Below are 11,079 nucleotides of genomic sequence, written 5' to 3' on the forward strand. Positions count from 1 at the left end.
TCCTGACCTATTCAATCTCTCTGTAACTCAGCTTCTCAAGTCCCGGCAACATCCTTGTGAACCTTCTCTGCACTCTTTCAACCTTATTTACATCCTTCCTGTAACTAGGTGACCAAAACTGTACACAATACTCTAAATTCAGCCTCACCAATGCCTTATATAACCTCACCATAAAACTCCAACTCTTATACTCAATACTTTAATGTATAAAGGTCAATGTTCTAAAAGCACTCTTTACGACCCTATCCACCTGTGACCTGTGTATTCCCAGATCCCTCTGTTCTACTGCACTCTTCAGAGTCCTACCATTTACCCTGTACGTTCTACTTTGGTTTGTCCTTCCAAAGTGCAATACCTCACACTTGTCTGCGTCAAACTCCATCTTCTATTTTTCAGCCCATTTTTCTAGTTGGTCCAAATCCCTCTGCAAGCTTTGGAAACCTTCCTCACTGTCCACTACGCCTCCAGTCTTTGTATCATCAGCAAATTTGCTGATCCAATTTACCACATTATCATCCAGATCATTGATATTGATGACAAACAACAATGGACCCAACACCGATCCCTGCGGCACTCCACTCGTCACAGGCCTCCACTCAGAGAAACAATCCTCCACAACCACTCTCTGGCTTCTTCCAATTTACTACCTCCCCATGTATACCTAGTGACTGAACCTTCCTAACTAACCTCCCATGTGGGACCTTATCAAAGGCCTTGCTGAAATCCAGGTAGACAACATCCACCGCCCTCCCTTCATCCACTTTCCTGGTAACCTCCTCGAAAAACTCTTAATAGATTGGTCAAACATGACCTACGGTGCACAAAGCCATGTTGACTCTCCCCAGTAAGTCCCTGTCTATCCAAGTATTTGTAGATCCTATCTCTTGGTACTCCTTCCAATAATTTACCTACTGACGTCAAACTTACCGGCCTATAATTTCCCGGATTACTTTTTGAGCCTTTTTTAAGCAATGGAACAACATGAGCTGTCCTCCAATCATCCGGCACCTCACCTGTGGATACTGACATTTTAAATATATCTGTCAGGGACCCTGTAACGTCAACACTCGTCTCCCTCAAGGTCCGAGGGAATACCCTGTCCGGTCCTGGGGATTTATCCACTCTGATTTACCTCAGGACAGGTAGCACCTCCTCCCCTTTAATTTGTAAAGGTTCCCTGACCTCCCTACTTGTTTGCCTTACTTCCATAGACAGTTTACCCTATTAGTCCCCTTGACACTAAGGGGCAATTTAGCACGGCCAATCCACCCTAACCTACACATCTTTGGACACTAAGGGACAATTTAGCATGGCCAATCCACCCTAACCTACACATCTTTGGACACTAAGGGACAATTTAGCACGGCCAATCCACCCTAACCTACACATCTTTGGACACTAAGGGACAAGTTAGCATGGCCAATCCACCCTAACCTACACATCTTTGGACACTAAGGGACAATTTAGCATGGCCAATCCACCCCAACCTGCACATCTTTGGACACTAAGGGACAATTTAGCATGGCCAATCCCCCTAACCTACACATCTTTGGACACTAAGGGACAATTTAGCACGGCCAATCCACCATCTTGACGGTGGGGAGGAAACCGGAGCACTCGGAGGAAACTCACGCAGACACGGGGAGAACATGCAGACTCCACCCAGTGGACAGTGACCCAAGCCGGGAATCAAACCCGGGTCCCCGGCACTGTGAGGCAGCGGTGTGCCGACTACTGTGCCACCGTTCTGCCTTAGCGTGGGCAGCTGGCGAGGGCACTGGGACAGGACTGGTGGAAGTGAAGGAGCCGACCGGCTTCCCTCTTTATCCTGTGGTGATTTCTGGGCAGGGGAAGGAGTGGGATCTGGTGCAGTGTAATGTCACCTCCTCTTGCTCCTGAGTGGGGGAGGTGGTCACACATAGTGACAGACGGAGCTGTGGGGTGATGAAGGCTTTGCCTCCCCGGTGGGGTGGGGTGAGGCGCAGGTGAAGATACAGGTAGGAAGTACGTGCAAGGCAGTAATTTTCTCTTTACCTTCCAGGCCCATGTGACACAGAGCGCCAACCCCACTAACCCGACCGCCATCACCCCCGAGGAATATTTTGACCCCAATTTTGAGCTCCAGGCCCGCGACATCGGACGCCCCATCGAGCTGACCAGCAAAGTTCAACGGTAAGCCGGGGATGGGGGCTCGATGGTTTAGATTAGCGCCCAAAACTTTCAGACAGCGTGAGCTCCGGGCCCCGTGGCCATTCAGGGTCAACAAGGCCCCAAGCTCTGGCCACACGGGGTGAGTAGGCCCCAGGCCACACGGGGTGAGTAGGCCCCAGGCCACACGGGGTGAGTAGGCCCCAGGCCACACGGGGTCAACTAGACTCCAGGCACCAGCCACTCGGGGTCAACTAGGCCCCAGGCTGCTCAGGGCCAACTAGGCCCCAGGCCCATCAAGGTGACCGGGAAGCTGGTGATGGCCCTGGCCACTCGGGGTCAATGAGGCCCCAGGCTCCGGCCACTCAGCATCAACTGGGCCCCAGACCTGGGCTAGTCAGTTTTAACTAGGCCCGAGGCTATGGCCACTGGAGGTTCACTAGGCCCCGGGCTCTGGCCACTGGGCTAACGGTTAACATGTTGCGACTATACATTTCTAACACCATTTCTGTTTCTCTCTCATCCATGCCTCCCACCTCCACTGCCTCCATCCCCACTCTCGACCTCCTCATTCCCTCCATCTCTCTCTCTCCCTCCAGGTTTAAAGCTAACCTCTGGCTCTGTGAGAACCATCCCCTCTCCCTGGTCGAGCAGGTAACACCAATCATTGACCTCATGGCGATCAGTAACGCTCACTTCGCCAAACTCCGCGACTTCATCACCCTCAAACTGCCGCCAGGATTCCCCGTCAAGATAGGTGAGGGAGCGCTGAGGGAGTGCCGCACTGTCAGAGGGTCAGTGCTGAGGGAGCGCCGCACTGTCAGAGGGTCAGTGCTGAGGGAGTGCCGCACTGTCAGAGGGTCAGTGCTGAGGGAGTGCCGCACTGTCAGAGGGTCAGTGCTGAGGGAGCGCCGCACTGTCAGAGGGTCAGTGCTGAGGGAGCGCCGCACTGTCAGAGGGTCAGTGCTGAGGGAGTGCCGCACTGTCAGAGGGTCAGTGCTGAGGGAGCGCCGCACTGTCAGAGGGTCAGTGCTGAGGGAGTGCCGCACTGTCAGAGGGTCAGTGCTGAGGGAGTGCTGCACTGTCAGAGGGTCAGTGCTGAGGGAGTGCCGCACTGTCAGAGGGTCAGTGCTGAGGGAGCGTCGCACTGTCAGAGGGTCAGTGCTGAGGGAGCGCTGCACTGTCAGAGGGTCAGTGCCGAGGGAGTGCCGCACTGTCAGAGGGTCAGTGCCGAGGGAGTGCCGCACTGTCAGAGGGTCAGTGCTGAGGGAGCGCCGCACTGTCAGAGGGTCAGTGCTGAGGGAGCGCCGCACTGTCAGAGGGTCGGTGCTGAGGGAGCGCCGCACTGTCAGAGGGTCAGTGCCGAGATAGCGCCGCACTGTCAGAGGGTCAGTGCTGAGGGAGCGCCGCACTGTCAGAGGGTCAGTGCTGAGGGAGCGCCGCACTGTCAGAGGGTCAGTGCCGAGGGAGTGCCGCACTGTCAGAGGGTCAGTGCTGAGGGAGCGCCGCACTGTCAGAGGGTCAGTGCTGAGGGAGTGCCGCACTGTCAGAGGGTCAGTGCTGAGGGAGTGCCGCACTGTCAGAGGGTCAGTGCTGAGGGAGCGCCGCACTGTCAGAGGGTCAGTGCTGACCTCTTGTGTTTTTATTACAGAGATCCCGCTGTTTCACATCCTGAATGCGCGGATCACCTTTGGCAATCTGTGTGGATGCGACGAGCCCGTCTCCACCCTCCGGATAATCGACCCCGCCTCTGATCCGATTCCCGAGGTTCCGGGGGCTTCGGGGAACTCCGACTCCTGTCGCCAAGGTAATTATCTTCCCGTCCGCAAAACTGTGTCTGCGCTGTCTCCAGGACTCCCCGAAACAACCCCTCACTCATCCCAGAACCTTGCAAACATTGGTGGGCCACCCAGTAACTGCCTCAGGGAATGATTCACTCTGGTCCTTGATGGGATGTCGCCATCGTTAATGTTTATTGCCCATCCCTCATTGCCCCTTGAGTGTGTGGGGGTATCTACATGGCAGATGTGGATTATTACTGGAATGGGTGTAAATTGAGAGAGGCGGATACTCAGCGAGACCTTGGAGTCCTCGTGTATCAGTCACTGAGAGTAAGTGCGCAGGTACAGCAGGCAGTAAAGAAGGGAAATGGTATGTTCACAGTGAGAGGATTTGAGCAGAGGGATAGGGATGTTTTACTGCAATTGTACAGGGTGTTGGTGAGGCCACACCTGGACTATTGGGCCCAATGGCCTCCTCCTGTTCCGGGTTTCTATGCTCCTGTTTGGACGGCCGTTGAGAGTCACCCACATTGCTGTCACGTGTAGGCCAGACCGGGTGAACACGGCAGATTTCCTTCCCCCATCGGTGAACTAGATGGGTTTTTCCGACAATTGACCATGGTTCAAATATCCCCATTACCGAGACTCGATTTTCACCATCGATGCTGTGAATCAGTTTGCCGGGATCCTGGCTGGATTTGATCCCGTTCCCCAGAGAAGCTGCCTGGGGTCTTGGCGATGGTTCCATCACTGATTGAGTTTTTTGAAGGGGGAACCAAGAAGGTAGATGAGGGCAGTGCAGTTGATGTTGTTTACATGGACTTTAGCAAGGCCTTTGACAAGGTACCGCATGGTAGGTTGCTGCATAAAGTTAAATCTCATGGGATCCAGGGTGAGGGATCTAAATGGATTCAAAATTAACTTGATGACAGAAGCCAGAGGGTGGTTGTAGAGAGTTGTTTTTCAAACTGGAGGCCTGTGACCAGCGGTGTGCCTCAGGGATCAGTGCTGGGCCCACTGTTATTTGTCATTTATATTAATGATTTGGATGAGAATATAGGAGGCAGGGTTAGTAAGTTTGCAGATGGCACCAAGATTGGTGGCATAGTGGACAGTGAAGAAAGTTATCTCCAATTGTAACAGGATCTTGATCAATTGGGCCAGTGGGCTGACGAATGGCAGATGGAGTTTAATTTAGATAAATGTGAGGTGATGCATTTTGGTCGATTGAACCAGGGCAGGACTTACTCAGTTAATGGTAGGGCGTTAGGGAGAGTTACAGAACAAAGAGATCTCGGGGGACAGGTTCATAGCTCCTTGAAAGTGGAGTCACAGGTGGACAGAGTGGTGAAGAAGGCATTCGGCATGCTTGGTTTCATTGGTCAGAACATTGAATACAGGAGTTGGGATGTCTTGTTGAAGTTGTACAAGACATTGGTAAGGCCACACTTGGAATACTGTGTACAGTTCTGGTCACCCTATTATAGAAAGGATATTATTAAACTAGAAAGAGTGCAGAAAAGATTTACTAGGATGCTACCGGGACTTGATGGATTGAGTTATAAGGAGGGGCTGGATAGACTGGGACTTTTTTTCTCTGGAGCGTAGGAGGCTGAGGGGTGATCTTATAGAGGTCTATAAAATAATGAGGGGCACAGATCAGCTAGATAGTCAATATCTTTTCCCCAAAGGTAGGGGAGTCTAAAACTAGAGGGCAGAGGTTTAAGGTGAGAGGGGAGAGATACAAAAGGGTCCAGAGGGGCAATTTTTTCACACAGAGGGTGGTGAGGGCATTGGTGAGGCCGCAGCTGGAGTACTGTGTGCAGTTTTGGGCGCCGTACTTACGCAAGGATATTTTGGCCTGGGAGGGAGTGCAGAGGAGGTTTACTAGGCTGATACCGGAGTTGAGGGGGTTGAGCTATGAGGAGAGGATGAATAAACTAGGCTTGTACTCGTTAGAGTTTAGAAGAATGAGGGGAGATCTCATTGAGACGTATAAGATGATGAATGGGATGGAAAGGATAGAGGTGGAGAGACTCTTCCCGCTCAGAAAGGACAGTAGGACTAGGGGGCACAGCCTCAAGATAAAGGGGGGGCGGTTTAGAACGGAGTTGAGGAGGAACTTCTTCACTCAAAGGGTGGTGAATCTCTGGAATTCTCTGCCCGTTGAAGTGGTGGAGGCTGCCTCGCTAAATATTTTTAAGACGCGGGTTGATGGGTTTTTGATAAGCGAGGGGATTAAGGGTTATGGGGAGAGGGCGGGAATGTGGAACTGAGCCACGACAGATCAGCCATGATCTTATTGAATGGCGGGGCAGGCTCAAAGGGCTGGATGGCCGACTCCTGCTCCTATTTCTTATGTTCTTATGAGTGTCTGGGACAAGCTGCCTGAGGCAGTAGTAGAGACGGGTACAATTTTGTCTTTTAAAAAGCATTTAGACAGTTACACGGGTACGATGGGTATAGAGGGATATGGGCCAAATGTGGGCAATTAGAATTAGCTCAGGGTTAAAAACTGGGCGTCAGGGACAAGTTGGGCGAAGGGCCTGTCTCCATGCTGTAACTCTCTGTGACTCTATAACTCAATGATACTACCCCACGATGCCATCATTGCGTCACTCGGTCGTTCTGAATCAGGCCTTCCTCATTCTCTCTCTCTCTCCGCACTCCTTTCTCTGTGCCCCCTTTCCTGCTGGCAGTGGGCAGGTGTGAAGTGGACCCCTCCGTGTTTGAGGTGCCCCGAGGTTATGCCATGGTGGGTGCAGGGCGGAGTGAGCCAATGAGAGACGAGGATGATGACCTCCTTCAGTTTGCCATCCAGCAGAGTCTGTTGGACACGGGAACCGAGACTGAGCAGGTCAGAGCGCCAGGGCGCGGGGGCAGAGCGCCAGGACACAGGGGCAAGGGGGCAGAGCGCAGGGGCAACGGGGCAGAGAACCAGAGCACAGGGGCAAGGGGGCAGAGAACCAGGACACAGGGGCAAGGGGGCAGAGCGCAAGGGCACAGGGGCAAGGGGGCAGAGAACCAGAGCACAGGGGCAAGGGGGCAGAGAACCAGGACACAGGGGCAAGGGGGCAGAGAACCAGAGCACAGGGGCAAGGGGGCAGAGAACCAGGACACAGGGGCAAGGGGGCGGAGTGCGAGGGCGTGGGGGCAAGGGGGCAGAGAACCAGAGTACGGGGGCAAGGGGGCAGAGAACCAGGACACAGGGGCAAGGGGGCAGAGTGCGAGGGCGCAGGGGCAACGGGGTGGGGTGTCAGAGCACAGGGGAAAGGGGGCTCAGCGCCAAGGGACGGGGAGGAGGGGGCAGACCACCAAGGTGCAGAGACGAGATGGTGGGGCAAGGGCGCAGGGGAGGGGGTGGGTGGGCGAGGGAACAGTGGAGAGAGGACAGAGGCCGGGCCGAGGGGACAGGACATTGGATAGGGTGCGGGGGGAGAGCGGAGAGGGCGCGGGGGGGAGAGCGGAGAGGGCGCGGGGGTGGGGAGAGGGGAGAGGGCGCGGGGGGGGGGTAGAGGGCGCGGGGGGTTTGCTCAGTGCGATTGGCTGGTGCGTTTGGGTCAGTGTGCAGTGATTGGCTGGTGCGTTTGGGTCAGTGCGCAGTGATTGGCTAGTGCGTTTGGGTCAGTGCGCAGTGATTGGCTGGTGCGTTTGGGTCAGTGCGCAGTGATTGGCTGGTGCGTTTGGGTCAGTGCGCAGTGATTGGCTGGTGCGTTTGGGCCAGTGCGCAGTGATTGGCTGGTGCGTTTGGGCCAGTGCGCAGTGATTGGCTGGTGCGTTTGGGTCAGTGCGCAGTGATTGGCTGGTGCGTTTGGGTCAGTGTGCAGTGATTGGCTGGTGCGTCTGGGTCAGTGCGCAGTGATTGGCTGGTGCATTTGGGTCAGTGCGCAGTGATTGGCTGGTGCGTTTGGGTCAGTGCGCAGTGATTGGCTGGTGTGCTGTGTGTTATTGCTGACATATTTCTCTCCTGTTTTCCAATAGGTCACAATCTGGGAGGCTTTGACCAATAGCCGACCTGGATCTAACCCCCCGATCCCGTATGATGAGGAATCACAGTTAGAACGGTAAAAACCCCTCCCTCTGAGTGTGTACACACTCCCGCGCCCCCCCCCCCGCACCCTGCCTGAGCCCCCCCGCACCCCCCCCAAACCGTCGCCCACCGTCACCCCCCCCCAACACCGTCACCACCACCCCCCCCACCCCACCACCGTCCCCCCCGTCACCCCGCCCGTCCTGTCACCCATGCTCAGCCACTGCCGCCTACCATCTCATGGTCGAATGGGGCCTCCTCCTGTTCTTGTGTAACAGGCTGGAGAAGGGGCTGAATGGCCTCCTCCTGTTCCTGTGTAACAGGCTGGAGAAGGGGGCTGAATGGCCTCCTCCTGTTCCTGTGTAACAGGCTGGAGAAGGGGCTGAATGGCCTCCTCCTGTTCCTGTGTAACAGGCTGGAGAAGGGGCTGAATGGCCTCCTCCTGTTCCTGTGTAACAGACTGGAGAAGGGGCTGAATGGCCTCCTCCTGTTCCTGTGTAACAGGCTGGAGAAGGGCCGAATGGCCTCCTCCTGTTCCCGTGTAACAGGCTGGAGAAGCGGCTGAATGGCCTCTTCCTGTTCCTGTGTAACAGGCTGGAGAAGGGGCTGAATGGGACCTCCTCCTGTTCCCGTGTAACAGGCTGGAGAAGGGGCTGAATGGGGCCTCCTCCTGTTCCCGTGTAACAGGCTGGAGAAGGGGCTGAATGGGACCTCCTCCTGTTCCTGTGTAACAGGCTGGAGAAGGGCTGAATGGGGCCTCCTCCTGTTCCTGTGTAACAGGCTGGAGAAGGGGCTGAATGGGGCCTCCTCCTGTTCCTGTGTAACAGGCTGGAGAAGGGGCTGAATGGGGCCTCCTCCTGTTCCTGTGTAACAGGCTGGAGAAGGGGCTGAATGGGGCCTCCTCATGTTCCCGTGTAACAGGTTTGATTTCGTCTCTCGGTCTTTTGGCTGAGATGCAGTCGGAGGAGGTGCAGTTCCTGCTCCAATCCGCTCGGATGGTGTAGACCAAACCCCGGACTGGAGGTGGGAGCCCTGTCCCGTCAGCTCGGATCGGGAACGTGTCCACTTGTTGAGATTCCGAACTGGAGTTTGACTGGATTGAATTGGAATAAAAACAGGTTTAATTCTGATCTTTTGTATTTTTAACTCTCTCTCTCTCTCTCTTCCTTCCTCACCCCCCACCCCCCCCGTCGTCCTCGCCCCCCCCCCCCTCCGCCTCCCTCGCCCCCCCCCCTCTGCCTTCCTCGCCCCCCCCCCCCCTGCCTTCCTCGCCCCCCCTCTCTGCCTCCCTCGCCCCCCCCTCTGCCTTCCTCGCCCCCCCCCTCTGCCTTCCTCGCCCCCCCCCTCTGCCTTCCTCGCCCCCCCCTCTCTGCCTTCCTCGCCCCCCCCCTCCGCCTCCCTCGCCCCCCCTCTCTGCCTCCCTCGCCCCCCCCCCACTCTCACACAGAGCCTTACAGGAGAGCATGCTGAACCAGGGGCCAGGGGGTCCGGAGTCCCCGCTCGCTCTGACAGACCCCTCCTCACAGCTGCAGCCGGCCTATCCCAGTTTCCCGAGCAGCTGCGCCTGGCTATGGAACAGTCGACTAAGGAACAGGAGGAGCTGGAGAGGCGCTGGCGAGAGGAGGAGGAAGAGTTGGAACGCATCCTGCAGCTTTCACTCACTGAGAAATGAAGGAGAGACCAGGTTGCGGGGGGGGCGGGGGGGGGGCTGCTGTGTGCCCACTCCCTCCCCGCCAGCCTGTGCCCAGTTATCACCCTCCACAACCCCCTCCCCTAACCCCCAGCCCCACCATCAAGGGATCTAACCCCGTGCTGTACCTGTCCTGGGAGTGTTTGATGGGGGGACAGTGTAGAGGGAGCTTTACTCTGTATCTAACCCTGTGCTGTACCTGTCCTGGGAGTGTTTGATGGGGACAGTGTAGAGGGAGCTTTACTCTGTATCTAACCCCGTGCTGTACCTGTCCTGGGAGTGTTTGATGGGGACAGTGTAGAGGGAGCTTTACTCTGTATCTAACCCCGTGCTGTACCTGTCCTGGGAGTGTTTGATGGGGACAGTGTAGAGGGAGCTTTACTCTGTATCTAACCCCGTGCTGTACCTGTCCTGGGAGTGTTTGATGGGGACAGTGTAGAGGGAGCTTTACTCTGTATCTAACCCCGTGCTGTACCTGTCCTGGGAGTGTTTGATGGGGGGACAGTGTAGAGGGAGCTTTACTCTGTATCTAACCCCGTGCTGTCCCTGTCCTGGGAGTGTTTGATGGGGGGACAGTGTAGAGGGAGCTTTACTCTGTATCTAACCCTGTGCTGTACCTGTCCTGGGAGTGTTTGATGGGGACAGTGTAGAGGGAGCTTTACTCTGTATCTAACCCCGTGCTGTACCTGTCCTGGGAGTGTTTGATGGGGGGACAGTGTAGAGGGAGATTTACTCTGTATCTAACCCCGTGCTGTACCTGTCCTGGGAGTGTTTGATGGGGGACAGTGTAGAGGGAGCTTTACTCTGTATCTAACCCCGTGCTGTACCTGTCCTGGGAGTGTTTGATGGGGGGACAGTGTAGAGGGAGCTTTACTCTGTATCTAACCCCGTGCTGTACCTGTCCTGGGAGTGTTTGATGGGCGGACAGTGTAGAGGGAGCTTTACTCTGTATCGAACCCCGTGCTGTACCTGTCCTGGGAGTGTTTGATGGGGGGACAGTGTAGAGGGAGCTTTACTCTGTATCTAACCCCGTGCTGTACCTGTCCTGGGAGTGTTTGATGGGGGGACAGTGTAGAGGGAGCTTTACTCTGTATCTAACCCCGTGCTGTACCTGTCCTGGGAGTGTTTGATGGGGACAGTGTAGAGGGAACTTTACTCTGTATCTAACCCCGTGCTGTACCTGTCCTGGGAGTGTTTGATGGGGGGACAGTGTAGAGGGAGCTTTACTCTGTATCTAACCCCGTGCTGTACCTGTCCTGGGAGTGTTTGATGGGGACAGTGTAGAGGGAACTTTACTCTGTATCTAACCCCGTGCTGTACCTGTCCTGGGAGTGTTTGATGGGGGACAGTGTAGAGGGGGCTTTACTCTGTATCTAACCCCGTGCTGTACCTGTCCTGGGAGTGTTTGATGGGGGACAGTGTAGAGGGAG

General features: G+C 55.5%; 1 protein-coding gene across 1 annotated transcript in view; it reads left to right on the top strand.

The window, feature by feature from the left end:
• Window positions 1-9,670, top strand: part of LOC145340566 (ankyrin repeat domain-containing protein 13D-like) — a gene marked incomplete at its 5' end in the record, with an annotated part of 21,445 nt that extends 11,775 nt beyond the window's left edge. The window contains 7 exon segments of the mRNA XM_080185037.1: window positions 2,042-2,172; window positions 2,748-2,905; window positions 3,800-3,955; window positions 6,629-6,786; window positions 7,911-7,993; window positions 9,407-9,503; window positions 9,506-9,670. Of these exon segments, the coding sequence (XP_080041163.1) occupies window positions 2,042-2,172; window positions 2,748-2,905; window positions 3,800-3,955; window positions 6,629-6,786; window positions 7,911-7,993; window positions 9,407-9,503; window positions 9,506-9,631 (909 nt within the window).
• Window positions 9,671-11,079: the final 1,409 nt, after the last annotated feature.

This window comes from Carcharhinus amblyrhynchos, unplaced genomic scaffold (assembly GCF_965287045.1).
Source record: "Carcharhinus amblyrhynchos unplaced genomic scaffold, sCarAmb.v2.hapA chromosome_1154, whole genome shotgun sequence".
Taxonomy (NCBI): Eukaryota; Metazoa; Chordata; class Chondrichthyes; order Carcharhiniformes; family Carcharhinidae; genus Carcharhinus; species Carcharhinus amblyrhynchos.